Genomic DNA, 16,060 nt, shown 5'->3' with positions numbered 1-16,060 from the left:
ATGACATTCAAGCATAATTACACCTGTATGCAGATAACACTGTTATTTATACATAATGCTTCCTCCATAGTACAAGCAGTGCAAGAGCTTCAGACTGCATTTAAATAATTACAAACGTAAACCACTGGGATATTTTAGAGCTTAAATACCCATATCAATTAGACTATCTAAAGAATAAAAAAAAATGAAGCTACAGTTATACATAATATTCAATAATGAAAACAATATAAGCATGTTTTTGGGACATAAATACTTGTAGTCTTTTAATTAAGGCATTTATTTAAAAATATGTAATTAAAATACATCACTGATTGTCATAATGTGTACTGGGTTCATTATCATTGTCAAATGCATCTTACATTGGCTATGCACCATAAACAACATTCACAAATCATTTCATAACATACCCTGGCAAGTGACTATTACATATAGCTCAATACCTATTATGTAGGAGGTATGTAACCATACTGCGTATACCTGTGCTGTGCTGAAAGTCATCAATTAAAAGTAAACTCCAACATAACAGAAAAGCTTCCATATCACACACCATGGTCCCTCCAAATGGTCAGACTATAGTCTGATGGCATGTGCAATCAGTCATATTTCATATAAATTTTAACTGCTTTCCTCTGACCTATAGCTGGGGAGGATCCTGACACCCCCCTACACACAATTTTTAAAGGTATCTTCAGTTATGCTGCACTTCAGTTATTCAATACATTCTCCTGGTTTACTCCCTCAGCTCTTTGTCAAATTTAAGTTGTTCTAAGGGTTTAAGTTCTCAAACAGCAGTGTGGCACTAGAGTAAGTAATTGAGCTGGTTTTTGATGCACAGTGCTGTGGTATATTTTACAATATACACTTATGGGCACTACTGCAATTTTAATTAGCTCTGTTCAATCTTACAAATAATATTTAGAGACCTTAATAGTGAAAAACTGTACAGCTCTTGACATATAGTATCTAGGTGTGTTTTTGTCACCTGAGCACAAAAAGCCACAATGTTACAGGTCTGAATCAAAGAATCCAAGTAATATCTAAAGAATAACTCTTTTTATATAATTCCAAACCTAAAACAAAGGCATCAAGGCAACGAATGAAAGGTAATCACTACTGTAACAGCAGTACATCCTTAAGCCCACTTATCAGGTACACAACAAAGATACATTCATTACTGACTCATCATGGATTGTCATAACTAGTAACAGATTTATGTGTAAACATTTGTACACTCCGTTCCTTTGCACCAATCCTCTGCGTAAAGGCATGGCTGTGACATAGTGTAACATCACTGAGACATTGTCAATGTGTTTCTCCTCTTCGAGTCTCTTCTTGGAAACGGAACAAAACTCTTCACTTCTTTAAACGACAATCCTGTTCAGAAAACATCCAGCAGATAAGACCATTACAACACCACTGATCAACAACAGGTGAGTGCATATAGATTTTTAAAATAACCTTAACTGTAAAAATCATATTCTTGTAAGAATTTGACCAACACTTTCACATGCACTTTCTTTCTTCCATAATGCAGATTTCTTTCTAAATCATGCACAAAACTCTACAGCTGATTTGCATGCTAAACCAATTAAAACACAGAAGAAGATGGATGTGATGTACAATTCCTGCTTCCTTTACTGCCACGTATTTGTTTTTGAGGTTGCTTTGAGGAAAAGAAATGTTCAGATGTAGAAAATGGAAATGGTATTAGATTAGCAGTACATGCATTAATGGTGATTCTTGGTGATTAATGGTGTAAAACTGAGGTGATCTTTGATTTAAGATAGCATGCTGTTTACATGACCCCTTGAATAATCTGGTAACTGTACTGTCAGGCATTAATATTTAATTTACTCTACTAATTTATTTGTGCACTTACTCTTCCACTCCTCTAGAGGCAGCGTGGCATTGTCATAACTGTCATCATATGGCTTAGGCTCTGGACAGTCGTCTGGATCTCTCAGGCCATCAAAGTAACTGTGGGCCAGTGCACCATCAGCAGTGACACGGGTATCAGTGTCTAAAACCAGCATCTTCTCCAGCAGGTCCACCGCTGAAAGAAATATCAGTTTAGTTTAGATAAACAAGGCAAAAGTATCCCATAGATCAAGAATAAACATAATCACAAGTAATGGACCATTCCCATGTAAGATTTTGTTGTTTACTCACTGAGCTAGCACAAAGTCACCCCACCAATCCTGGACAAGCTCTAACATGCTGCATTCCAATACTGTTTTCATCCCGGAATATTTGACTGATTCAGAAGTATCACACAAGTATCCCCTTGCAGCTCAAGTGAATACGGGTGTAGCAATGTATTTTTTTCTTAAAAGAACACACTTGGAATAAAGTCATGCAGAAAGAAGTCAAGAGCTTCAGTTAATTTTCACGTCAAACATCAGAATGGGGGAAAATGTGTTCTCAGTGACTCACTGACTGCTGATCTCCTGGGATTTTCAAGCACAACAATTTCTACCGTTTACACAAAGTGGAGCGAAAATCAAAAAACATCCAGTGAGGAGCAGTTTTGCGGGCAGAAACGCCTTGTTGATGAGAGAGACCCAAGGAGAATTGCCAAACTGGTTTGAGCTGACAGAGAAGCTATGGTATCTGAAATAAATCTCTGTCCAAAACAACACATCGAACCTTGAGGCGGATAGCAGAAGACCACGTCAGGTTCCGCTCCTGTCAACCAAGAACAGGAATCTGAGGCTACAGTGGGCACAGACTCACCAAAACCGGACAGTTGAAGATTGCTATAGCATGACCTGGTATGATGAATCTCAATTCATACTGTGACATGCAGATAGCAGGGTCAGAAATGGTGTTGACAGCATGGACCCAACCTGCCTTGCGTCAACAGTTCAGGCTGGTGGTAGTGGTATAATGACATGGGGAATGTTTTACTGGCACACATGTACATTTCACAATTTAACCATCTTATACCCTAAAATGGGGATAAATTGTGTAAATTGTGGCCAATAACAAAACAGCCAGAACTGCAAACAAAAGGCAGGTTGGGTCCACGTATTCATGCTGCTGATGCCAAATTCTGACCCTATCATCTGCATGTTGCAGCACAAATTGAGATTCATCAAACCATGTGATGTTCTAATTTTCAACTGTCCAGCTTTGATAACCCTGTGTCCACTGTAGCCTCAAATTCCTATTTTTGGCTGACTAGAGGTTTGGCATCTTGTTCTGAAGAGTGCTTTTCTGCTCGCCATGATTGTAAGTGGTGATTTGAGTTACTGTAGCCTTCCTGTCAGCTCAAACCAATCTGGCCATTTTCCTGTGACCTCACACATCAACAAGGCATTTCCACCTGCAGGCCTGTTGCTCACTGAATATATATATATATATATTTTTTTAAAGACTTTCGTGCGTGAAAGCACCAGGAGATCAGCAGTTTCCAAAATACCCAAACCAACCCATCTGGCACCAACAACCAAGTGTGATCATATTCCCGCCATTATGATGTTTGATGTGAATATTAACTGAAGCTCTTGATCTGTATCTGCATGATTTTATGCATTGTACTGCTACTTTATCATTGGCTGATTGGATAATTGCACGAATGATCAGGGGTACAGGTTACAACAGGGGTACAGCTATTAAAGTTGCTGGTGTCGTAACAAAACCATTTGTCACAATTATCGGCACTCCTACATTTAGTGCTTTGTACAACCTCCCTTTGCCATCATAACAGCACTGAGTCTGTATTTAAAGAAATTATGTGCGAGTATGCTCTTTCAAATGGCAGAGGGAATTCCCCAATAGGAAGTGGTGGGTATTAGTCGGTGATGGTATGTGAAAAACAGTATCAAAATACAATAATAGTTTATTAATAATTATAGCATGTAAATTTTCTTGGAATGTGCACTGAATAATTACAGTAGTTTAAATTACATTTCAATATGACATGACACCAAAAAACCTCCATTAAATGTGGCCTCTTGCTTTTTGTCTTCTTACCTTGTTCACTGGCTCGGGGAAACAGTGCAGAGAAATCTTTCCGAGGATAAAAGGGAAGCGATTTCACATAGTTCTTTGCCTGCACACACAATGTATGGCATTGCCAAAGAGGTGATATTAAAATATCATTTGCAGTAAGACAGGCATGCAGAAAACCAATTTATATAGGTAATGATCAATGTATTCAATAATTCAAGTGTTACCTTATGAGGAATGTACAGCTGAAATTTTGCAAAATGAACTAAAACATGTTGAGTGTGGTATGTTGTATAAGCAACAACTGTTGCATGTGTGTAATGTATTAATGTTACAACAACCATTAACCAAGTTCAGGTTTACCTTGAATGTTGAATCTGTATACGAACTTTCTTACCTCCTGGCTTTCTAGTTTCTCAATGAATTCTGGGCCAGGTGTCCCTGTTACCTTCATGATTTGAACCAGCTGATCCATGTCTGATTTTCAAAGATTAAAGATTGTTATATATATTTAAGGCTATATCAAATGAATTCAATTTCTTTTGGTTTTAACTCCGGGAAACATTTGTCCCACTCCAGGAGGCTCAAAAGCACGACACATGCCAGAAAAGCCTCTACAGTATTTCCTGAAATGAGCAGAAATTCGCAGAAGTGCTTGTTACCAGATGAAGAAGGACTAATATTGACAGAAATGGTTATTGAAGGATACAGTCTTTTCCTTTGAAGAGTGTCTTTCCGTTGAACATTTCTCCCATTATGCACCCAACTGACCAGATGTCCACTAAAGAGCAGGCAACAGTCACAATAAATATAACTCTACCATCAGATTCATATGATGGGATTAGAGTCCATTTTAAAATTTGGAGCAAACTCAAAATTACACAGTCAATTGAGATTCTACAATAAAAACAATTTTGAGTCTAGGACTGAGTTTAATCAGTGTATCGTAAACCAGTCTTAAAAGGTATGGCAATGTGAAAAAGGAATGAGTGTTATCTTGCCTGTCTGGTTGTAGTGCATCCAATTTAAAATAACCTCAGGTGCTCGGTACCATCTTGTCACAACATAACCAGTCATCTCTTGATCTGCATGCCTTGCCAGGCCAAAGTCCAATATCTGTGGCCACAGATACAAGACACTTTTAAAACCTCCCTCAACCCCATTAACACCATCACCCAGTCAAGTCCTCAAAGAACATCAGTCAATCCAAAACCCTCAACACATTTCCACCACTATTTTCTCAAAAAGTCAGAGGTAACTGACCTTCAGCTCGCAGTCTTGATTGACTGCCAAGTTGCCTGGTTTCAGATCCTGAAAACAAAAAAACGCCAATCCTGATTTTTGTTAGAACTGTTGTTCCTCTTAATGCTCTTTGTCATTTAGCTCCTGGATTCAGAACTGCTGACAAATACTCAATATTGTGTTATATAAAGTGTAGTGAGAACAGTGGAGACACAATACTAAAGTGAAACACAGTTTAGAGCAGAATACTTCAGTCTAAGAACAGTTCCTAGAAAACATACTAGAGACATTACATATGGAGGTATAACTGGATAAGGTCAAGGTATAGGAGTTGTGACAGTAATTTGACAGTCACTGTAAGCACAATATTGCACATTAGTGTTGCATGAAGCACAATAACACAAACATGGCACCACTGGAAATGCCTTGCCCTTGATATGTTTTCCTAGATTTAATTCTAACATGGTAATTTAAATCTTTGAATCTATGGATTCAAAGGTATATATACATGAAATTGAGTTTAAGTAACTGAAGTTTGGGAGAAAGTCCACACCTGAAGTACCACCTTCTTCCTAGTTAACTTCCTATAAATTCCTCTTATCTTTCTCCTCTAGTGACGAAGCTTCCGCATCTGCCACTTCTTTGTCTCCTCCCTACTATTCAACAACACCTACCCAAGAGTCTTTAATTCTTCAAAAGCCGCCCAGAAGTCCAGCCCAAGTTCTCAGAGTTCTACCCACTTTTTTTACAGTTCCACACTCACTCTCAATATCATTCAGTTGAGGGCGTGGTCTGCACTCACAAACCTAATGTTGCTATTATGTGGACACTGCTGGTTATCTGTGAACTGTGCATAAAGTAATGCTCTAGTGCAATTTTGGTGTGCAAAAATCTAGGCAGTTGTTCCAATTCTCTGAAATACCCAGCCAGTGCAGTTCTCTGCACACCTGAGCTAGGTAATCAGTAGCTGTGAAATCAGATTATCTGGATCATGTGCATTAGGAATGGGAAAAAACTCAAAAAGTGGATTAGTTCTTCAGAAACGTGACCCCACTGAACAAATGGCGGCTCCTCATTCATCTCCAAAGTCCTGCTTAAATTAGAAAAGTCTGCTAAATATTGAGTAGTCATTAATTTTATACAACTGGATTTATTGTACAACTTTTAAGAAAGGTCAGCAATGATACTTCCCAAAAAGTGATGGAGAATAAAACCACATTGACAGAGTTTGGTTGATGTCATGCATTTTGTAATACTGCATTGTGAAACTCTACGTATCCAGGTACTAATACAGCAAGTGCTGCACAGTTCTGAACATGCAAAGACATGAAAAGTCTCACACCTAACAGGAAACTGCTTCCTGTATTACCTTGAATGTCATGCCTACGCTAAAACAACATGGTTATAACCTGATTCAACAAAACCTTGAGTTCTGCTATGGGGATACTTGCTTTCTGCATTTCTCTCAAAAATCAATAAATTAAAAAACCTTTAGTGGGATTCAAATGGATATTCTGTGGTGAAATGGTGAAGACAAGGGGCCATCCTCACAAAGAATCTTAACTTACCAGTACAAGCTCTTCTATCTAGCATTAAAAGTTTTTATTTAAGAGTTTCTTCTCAAAACCTATTCACTAAACAGCTGAGAGAAACCTTTACTAAGGAGTTCCTGAACTAAACGAAAGGGCAGCGTTGAAAATGAAAATCACACCAAGTGGCTGTTGCAATAGCAGACTGCACAGTAGAAGTGTGCACGGGACTGTTTTTTAAATCCCATGCCTGCCTGCTCCACAGAAACTTTGACCAGTCTTGCCTCATTCTGCAGTTTGTGCCTATCCATGCTGTTTTCTGAAGAAGTTATTTCTATTTCTCAAAATATTCCTCAGAAATATTACGTTTAATTTATGTAATTTATGTAGTCCTCGTAGTTCTGTGTTGTTCTGTGTTGTCTTATGTGGCACCTTGGTCCTGGAGAAACGTTGTTTCGTTTCACTGTGTACTTGTATATGGCTGAAATGACAATAAACTCCACTTGACTTGACTTGACTTGAAAATAGTCATTGTGCGGTGAGGGGTGAAATGGAAAATACCAAAAAAAAAAATAATAATAATTTTTTTTCATAATAAAAATGGCAGATGAGCCAAACAGTGTATGATTCTGGCTTGAAAGATGCACTTGATGCAATGCCCTCGCTTTCTGTCAACGTAAATACACAAGGTTTTAATTTTCAATTGAAATAAAATCTATCAATGTGTAAGTTCTCAAAAGTGGGAAGTGGTCCTCATGGGGAATACATTTGATCTGTCTGGCAATAAAGACCAATTCCTTATCAGACACCGTTAAACACTGTTAAACTCAAAGGGTCAACAATGATTAGAATGAGAGACTAAAATTATACTGCATTATAAATTATGATAAAAGCCAGTTTCTAAAGATTAAAACAACTTGTCATTAGAATTGTAATTTCTTGTACATAGTTTCACTGGATGGTTAATGTGGTCTTCCCGAGAAACACGTCATGTATCTTTAATTCAAGTTTAATTCAATGTGCTGAATTCGTGATCAATGCCAGATGCTGTTTATTCGCTGCCAAACACTTACCCTGTGAATGATGCCAGCACTGTGAATGTACTGTGGAGAGATATTAAAAAAACATGAGTTAGCCTCTAGCAATTAGTCATACTCAGTGCTACTTTCAGTCTGGTTTCAAAACTGATTCTTTTAAGAAGTTCAGATGGTTTTTCTAGACTATTTATGTTCCAGCTGTATAAAATATGGCAATATAATAATAAATAATAATAAAAAAATGTAACATAGGGACTTTATTTACAGAACAGTACTGCTGAATGATCGAGTCTAAATGCTCAGAAGGCGCAGATTAATTTTCTATAATAGCAGCTTGGCCATTCGTTCTGGCTTCAAGGCAAATCACAGGTTTAAATTAATGCGCTCGTTCTCACATATTATCGTTTCTATAGTAACAGATTAGAGACTTGCATGCTGGATGCTCTATGGATTAAAAACATGGATTAAAAACATGGTGTTATTTAACAAAGAAAATCGTTTTCTTTATGGAAATGTTTATTTAACATTTTTAAAAGGAATCTCCAGTGTCAGCATTTTGTAACCGAGGTAAAGCTAATTCTTTATAATGTGATGAAGCTGCATTTTTTTTTTTTGGGGGTCTTATTAACATCAAGAGAAAATGAGTCTGTGAGTGTTTATAACTGCTATAATGTAACTGATATCAGGAACTAATTTGTTTTGCAGGCAGCATTAAATCTAAATATAAATGGATAAAAAGTATGACGTGTCGTTCATTGATTAAAAAAAAACATTGTCAAGGTGCTGTGCTATAAAAAGAATAAAAGAGTTTGGGACATCCTGTTGTTGCAGAATAATCAACTTTAAGCTGGTAACAGTAACTCTGCTTCACATCAGGCTGCATCGCACCACCTCGTCTTTGATTATTTTCCTATAACAGTACACCCCAAGTGTTTTATTGCTTAAAATATTCCTTTAAAATATGATGATGAGTTGAATTACTGAATTATGTCGATAACTGTTTCAAATACCCAACAATATGACAAACGTAAAACTACAACAGTTACACTCTAATAATATACTGTAGGTGTTGGATGAGACAGACATGAGAGCACATCTTGCCGAATTTGTTTTTATGTAGCTTCATTTAACTTGCAGGAGAAGAAGAGTAAACATTATTTCTGCTTCTGACTCTGACAGTCAGGCAGAACGTGACTACACTAGTAACTTGGTAACGGTAATTCTTCTTTCTGAAAGAGACTATTTTGGGGTTTTTTCTACCTTTAGTCCACAGAGCATCTGGTAGACCAGGAACTGCACCCGGTCTTCTGAGAGCAGGCCCCGCACCTTGGACAGATCTGTGAACATGTATGGCATCACCAGGTAGCTGAAATAGAAATGAATTAGTTTTACTCAGTGTAGCACAAATATTACAACTTTCAGCTTTCCAATGATCAGCGTCACTGTTCTACTGTCACACTGCAGGTAGGACCCGAGACACAGAGATGGTAGATTGAACAATGGTGTTTTATTAATAAACAAACGGAGAAAGAGATGAGAGGAAGGAAGGTATCGGATGGTGATGACTGGCTGGAGAAACGGACGAAATGGGGGCAGAGTAGGAAGCGTGAGGAATTGTAGGGAGGAATAGTAGTAGTTGGCTTTCGTGGGTCGCTTTGGTTATCGACGAGACGAGACCGGACAGAGAAGAGGGAGTGTTATACATACAAGTGTTACTTAGCTGTTACTATAGAAACAATAACCTATTAGAATGAGCACATTCATATATTAAACCTGTGAATTACTGTGTGAGCTGCTGTTATAAAAAATTAATCAACACTTTTAGAGAACTACTAGAGAATTCAACAGCACTGATGTATAAAGTATAATAATCTGTACAATTCCCCAGATAAATTAGCTCATATCTGATTTACAAAGCTGACGGTTATAGTCTGCTGAGCTTCTGATGATCTAGCTATGACATAACACACAGTAAATAATTTCACTCACAAGTCCTGAAAGGATTCCAGTCGGGTGGCGGGGGTAAACACATCCAGCAGTCCAATCACCTGGATCAGGCAGGAAATGACAAGAGGGAATTTCAGATTTTTTAAAAAAAATCACTGTATTGCAACATCATGTTTTTTTGTGTTTTTTTTTTTTTTACTGTGCTTATAACTCTCATATGTCCACTTAAGTATTCCGTATACCATAGGGAACGGACACAGCTGATAATGAATCACTGAAACATGTCAAAACTATGGCATCTTATTAAAGTTGCACTGTGTCTGTAGCCTTGACAGGGCTTGTCTTAGCACATTCTCAGAGCATTACAGATTTATAGCCGGTTGTGGATCTGCCTGAACACATGCAACCTGAAAGCAATGAGTTGAATGTCTCTGGTTTAATCTGGTTCCTTTAACGCCTGATTAGCAAGCAAGCACCATTTTGAATTAAACAGTGAATTTCATTGAAAATGTTGATTTTTTTTTTTTAAACGAAAATGTCAATCTTCAGTTAATTATTCAACAGATGATTTCAGCTGGAAAATGAAGTCGGTAAACGGGTTTGGGATACACGCATCCAGACGTTGCATCTTAACGTTATTAATGAACAGATTTCGAGAGAATTTCCCCTTTTTGTTAACTGTTAATTTGGATAACATTTGGATAACACTTTTCTTACATTCTAATTCAAGTAGAAAACTAGAGGAACCATATAGTAATAGTAATAGTATAGTAATATGAGGCCCAAATAAAATTTGGCTATGAAGGAATAAAATTCACTAAAATTCACTAAAATTTGCTTTGTGCCTCACCAATGGTGGCATAAAATAATATGAACATTACACTGGTGATAGCATCTTGTGGTGCTCATATAGCATGTGGTTAACTCTGGCAATTGCACCAGAATTATTGCAAAAGTTCACACAAGTTCAACAATTTTTTTCCAATTTATTTTTTCGTTGCAGGTTATTGTTTGTACTTTATTACTATTACCAGTGGTTAGCATTAAGCTACTCTATGAGATAATACAAATCTACACAATAATACAGCATAGCTTGGTGTTATCTCAGTAGTGTTTATTTATTTATTTATTTATTTATTTTTCATTTAAACTGCAGATCACTGGGTGCACCTGGACTTTAAATATAAGCATGTCTCTCAAAAATTGTATTCCGCCACAGTCTTTAGGTCAACTGAATTCCTAATGGAAACTGAATGACCTTTCAAATCCTTTATTTTTTGCCCTTGACACATTTTGAAGAGAAATCATTATGAACAGATACTGGAGGACACATTGCAAGTGCAAGATTTTATCAACCGCCTGATGTTAAAGCAACAACCTTGTCGAAGTCCATGGCCAGCAAAAGCAAGGCACAAAAACATGGGCAGAATAGAAGACTCACATTTTCATGCTTCATGTGTTTTAGCAGTCTGAGCTCCCGGTAGGCCCTCTTCGCAAAGATCTCCGACTGGAAGGGCCTGTGAAGCTTCTTGATGGCGACTTTCTCCTGGGTTTTCTCATTAATAGCCGAGCTGTGACAGAGACAGGATGAGGTGTGAGGTGAAATAGTGGTGACAAAGGTAACCACCGAATGGCAATAGTTGTACACTTTTCTGTACAGTGTGTAGTCGATATCACAGTACTCCAAATTTTATTCAAATTACATTAGCTACACATTACATTTTGTGTTGAATGCAACATTTTATATAAAGCTCTAAATGATTTAGCTCTGACTCATTTTCTGAAATGCTTTAATCCAGCTCGAGCTCTTTGTTCAGCTGAGGAAGGTTTACTAGTAATTCCTAGGATCTTTCGCAGCTCAGCCAGTGGTAGATGTTTTTCTTATATTACCCCTAAACTCTGAAATATTAGGAACTCAGTTTCTACACATGTATTTAAATGCAGATTAAAGACATTCAAACTGGCTTATTCATAGCTCCTGTCATTACACATCATTTGTGACTGTGATAAATGTATTGAGTGTTTTAGTTAATACATTGTTTTACTAATTGCGGATTGAATTAGTGTTTAATATTAATGTTTATTAATATAAATTTATTCATTGTTGTACTAACATCTTTTACTATTTATTTTCACTGTGAAACTTCACAAGCTTCAAAAATTTTAATTTTGGATGAGACAAAAGATTTTAATCTTTTATTTTTAATTCTTTTATCCTTATACATATTGTTTATGCTTCTAGCTTGTTTAATTCATTGTCTCATTTTTAACCTTTTATATAAAGCACTCTGAGATTTTGGACTCCAAGTGAAAAAAAACATATATATAGATATGTATAGATCTTATATATAGTCTATGGTATACCGTAAACCTTAGCTAAAGATTCTCAGTGGGTGTTTTGACAGCTCGATGGAACATCAGGGTGAAAGTATTGTTAATGTAAACCACTGCACCGTGCAAATGTCATCCTGCAGCTCTGTGGCTGTTTGAGAGTGTAGGCGGTTGTAGATTGACTTATGTAAATCAAGCGGCACGAGAAGATTCGAGTCAAATTTAATGCATGAGTTTAAAAATAAAAAACTTTGTAATGCTCTTTTCACATATATAACATACATAAATCCCCAACACACAGCTGAGATAATACGTGTACCAGACATGGCTCTCTTTTAGTCAGTAAATGCACAAGATAAAAATCATCATCTGACTCAACTGTAAGAGCTTTTTTTCTTGTGGCTCTATGAACAACATCAGGGGTTTCAAGCCCCTTTTCCTTTCAGGTTATTTAGTGTCTTGGTGGTTTCGGTAGAGCCTAACAGGAAGTGTGTGTGCGGCAGCAATTTGGAATCGGACTCACTATGACATTTCATTTGTAAACATGCTTTAGGAGTTTATTAACGGTACAAGTGAAAGTGTGCTCAACATATTTGCATTAGTTGTGTTTCATTGCCGCTGAACAGCATGATTCATAATCCACTGTTACGTAACTGTCAGTTCACAACATTTCAGCTTGTCCATTTTTACCTAATGATAACAAGTGCTTTCAAACCACTTGCAGATCAATTGAACAGGGAGGCAAAAGACAGGCAAAGGACAGGCAAAAGATGGCCATAAGGCAGGAAAAAGACAGACAATAGATGGGCGAAAGACAAGCAAGAGAAAAGCAAAAGACAAACAAAAGACAAGCAAGAGAAAAGCAAAAGATGCGTAAAAGACAAGCAAAAGACAGGCAAAAGATGAGCAAAAGATGGGCAAAAGACAGGAGACAGACAAGCAAGAGGTGGGCAAAACACAAGCAAAACAAAAGCAGACAAAAGACAAGAAAAACACGGACAAGGGTTGGGCAAGAGACAAGCAAAAGACAAGAAAAAGATGGTCAAAAGGCAGTCTAAAGGCAGGCAAAAGGCAGTCTATAGGAGTCTACAAGCAGGAAAAAGGCAGGCTAACGGCAGTTTATAAGCAGGCTAAAGGCAGGTAAAGGACAGTCTAAAGGCAGGATAAAGGCAAGCTAGAGGAAGGATAAAGGCAGGCTAGAGGAAGGATAAAGGCAGGATAAAGGCAGCCTATAGGCAGGCTAAAGGCACGCTAGAGGAAGGATAAAGGCAGGATAAATGCAGGCTAGAGGAAGGCTATAGGTAGGCTAGAGGAAGGCTAAAGGCAGGATAAAGGCAGGCTAGAGGAAGGCTAAAGGCAGGATAAAGGCAGGTTATAGGAATGCTAAAGGCAGGATAAAGGCAGGATAAAGGCAGGCTAAAGGCAGGATAAAGGCAGGATAAAGGCAGAATAAAGGCAGGCTATAGGAAGGCTAAAGGCAGGATTAAAGGCAGGCTAAAGGCAGGATAAAGGCAGGCTAGAGGAAGGCTAAAGGCAGGATAAAGGCAGGCTAGAGGAAGGCTAAAGGCAGGCTATAGGCAGTATAAAGGCAGGATAGAGGCAGGCTATAGGCAGGCTAGAGGAAGGCTATAGGCAGGCTAGAGGAAGGCTAAAGGCAGGTTATAGGCAGTATAAAGGCAGGATAGAGGCAGGCTATAGGCAGGCTAGAGGAAGGCTATAGGCAGGCTAGAGGAAGGCTAAAGGCAGGATAAAGGCAGGCTATAGGCAGGCTAGAGGAAGGCTATAGGCAGGCTAGAGGAAGGCTAAAGGCAGGTTATAGGCAGTATAAAGGCAGGATAGAGGCAGGCTATAGGCAGGCTAGAGGAAGGCTATAGGCAGGCTAGAGGAAGGCTAAAGGCAGGATAAAGGCAGGCTATAGGCAGGCTAGAGGAAGGCTAAAGGCAGGATAAAGGCAGGCTATAGGCAGGCTAGAGGAAGGCTATAGGCAGGCTAGAGGAAGGCTAAAGGCAGGATAAAGGCAGGCTATAGGCAGGCTAGAGGAAGGCTAAAGGCAGGATAAAGGCAGGCTATAGGCAGGCTAAAGGCAGGATAAAGGCAGGCTAGAGGAAGGCTAAAGGCAGGATAAAGGCAGGCTAGAGGAAGGCTAGAGGAAGGCTAAAGGCAGGATAAAGGCAGGCTAGAGGAAGGCTAAAGGCAGGATAAAGGCAGGCTAGAGGAAGGCTAAAGGCAGGCTACAGGCAGGATAAAGGCAGGCTGGTGTTGCTGTAAGAGAACTGGGCGGAGTGAAATTACCGAAAATGTTTACAGTAGAGAGTAAAGGGCCTGAACTGTTCAGCAAAACACAACCTCTGGAGGAATTTCCAAAGAAGTGCTTATGGCAGTGTTAGGACAGCATTAGTACACGGGCTTATATAATGGATCATCTCCGCTCTGCAGGCAAACAAACACCATCCCACCCTCCGCCTTCACTCACCACACTGTGCCGTAGGCTCCGGTTCCGATCTGCTTCAGCCGCACGTATTTGAGCGGAACTTCCCACACGGTGCCGTTGATCTCCTCGCGGTTAAACTGCTGCTGCTGCTGCGGCTCCTCCATCCCAGCGGACGACAGGACGGACAGATCGCTTCTCTTTCTCTTTCTCGCTCGGCGCTCTGTGGCTCTGGTTCGCATCCGCGCAGGAGCCGGTGTGAGTCGTGTGACTGGCACTGAGCTCGCCACAGGAGTCGGTCACACTCCGAGCATGCTGGTTTCACCCCTCAAAGCCATGCTTAAGTCTGCTTTACGTCTGGCTCGTCGGTGAAGGAAACGCCTAATGTAGCGATCAGAGGCGGAGTACTGTTTTCCCGTACTTAGTGATTCTGAAAGGATTCATTCTTAAATGACTCGATTCGTTCTTGAATGACTCGTTTAGGTGAATCAAACTAATTGATTCGCAAACGCGAATCACTCTAAAGCGCGTGCTCAAAACGACACTCTGCAGAGATCTAGATTCAGTACATGGATAGTGCACTACTGAAATATTTTTAGATGTTCAGAAGCATTTTAGACAATGTCTAGTATACTAAACAAATGCCACAATGCAGGAGATATGCACAGGTTGAAACAAATTTGTTTACTTTGGTTAAAATGAATTTGGTTATTATATTATTTATTTTTTTGGATGAATAGCATTTATAAGATGCCTTCTCTTAAACTGTACTAATAATAATATTTTTGAATAACAGTGCTGGCATTATTGGATTCTTGGTATTCATGATATTTTTGATTAAACAGTAATGAAATGATTTCCAACAAAGTCCTGTAAAAGTTGTTGTTGTTGTTGTTGTTGTTGTTGTATTGTGAGAGTATCTTCACAGTGAAATAAACTTTTTTATTCTAACAATATCAAAGGACTAGATTTCTGGTTTTAGTAAGTCATGTAGCAAATGTATGCAAATGTAATTAGATGAAGTCTCATTTGCGTAAATAAATGTAAAAGTTAAAATAAATGTAAACATTAAAGTTCCAGTTCAGACAATACTTATAAGAATAGCAGCAGTCAACTGTCAAAGATTGTACTATCTCTTGTTTTCAGTTAAAAAAAAATAAATCACAGACCTCCTCATGTTCACAGCACATTTATTAATGAACATAATCCAATTATACAAATATTAGACACACTAGGCAAATGAATACTGTTACATTTATTTAACAGATTATTTACTGAGAATTTTTATTCTTGAACTTTCTGTATGTAGATCCTAAACCAGTTACGCTGTGTAAAATGTGTCAAAATGTGGATTTGAAACATCTCGAATCATATAACAGCAATTTTTAATTTTTTTTCTGAAATTGCACATTCAATTTGAAATCTTTATACTTGTTCTGAAGTTAATAAGCTTTATAATGAACATATTCAGTTCAAAAGACAGGTCAATTAATTTTACATCTATAATAACTAAATAATAACTATTACAACTGTTATAACAACTCGGACAGTGGACTAGTGTCAAAGTGGGGCATCATTTCATATTACAGTGTAAT

The 16,060-nt window shown here is 38.2% G+C and overlaps 1 protein-coding gene across 1 annotated transcript; it reads right to left on the bottom strand.

Annotated features, from left to right (window-relative positions):
- Window positions 1-261: 261 nt before the first annotated feature.
- mapk13 (mitogen-activated protein kinase 13) lies at window positions 262-14,882 on the bottom strand. The gene is made up of 12 exons (XM_026927901.3): window positions 14,511-14,882; window positions 11,148-11,277; window positions 9,749-9,807; window positions 9,020-9,125; window positions 7,796-7,825; window positions 5,215-5,262; window positions 4,953-5,067; window positions 4,661-4,732; window positions 4,349-4,428; window positions 3,976-4,054; window positions 1,880-2,053; window positions 262-1,374 (listed from the first exon to the last, which is right to left on the bottom strand). The coding sequence occupies exons 1-12, from the start codon at window positions 14,705-14,707 to the stop codon at window positions 1,289-1,291; spliced, it is 1,176 nt and encodes a 391-aa protein (XP_026783702.3). The 5' UTR covers window positions 14,708-14,882; the 3' UTR covers window positions 262-1,288.
- Between the last annotated feature and the right edge of the window lie 1,178 nt (window positions 14,883-16,060).

The sequence above is a fragment of the Pangasianodon hypophthalmus genome, chromosome 8 (assembly GCF_027358585.1).
Source record: "Pangasianodon hypophthalmus isolate fPanHyp1 chromosome 8, fPanHyp1.pri, whole genome shotgun sequence".
In the NCBI taxonomy this organism is placed as follows: domain Eukaryota; kingdom Metazoa; phylum Chordata; class Actinopteri; order Siluriformes; family Pangasiidae; genus Pangasianodon; species Pangasianodon hypophthalmus.
This window is presented reverse-complemented; position numbering and strand designations above follow the sequence as displayed.

Bases quoted from the DNA above. Each gene is read 5' to 3' on its own strand.
- mapk13 (XM_026927901.3), bottom strand. From the start codon at position 14,707: ATGCGAACCAGAGCCACAGAGCGCCGAGCGAGAAAGAGAAAGAGAAGC. The intron at 9,126-9,748 runs GTGAGTGAAATT...TTTCTATTTCAG, and splicing joins CTGGAATCCTTTCAGGACTT to CTACCTGGTGATGCCATACA. The intron at 5,263-7,795 runs GTAAGTGTTTGG...TTTTGTTTTCAG, and splicing joins GTGCTGGCATCATTCACAGG to GATCTGAAACCAGGCAACTT.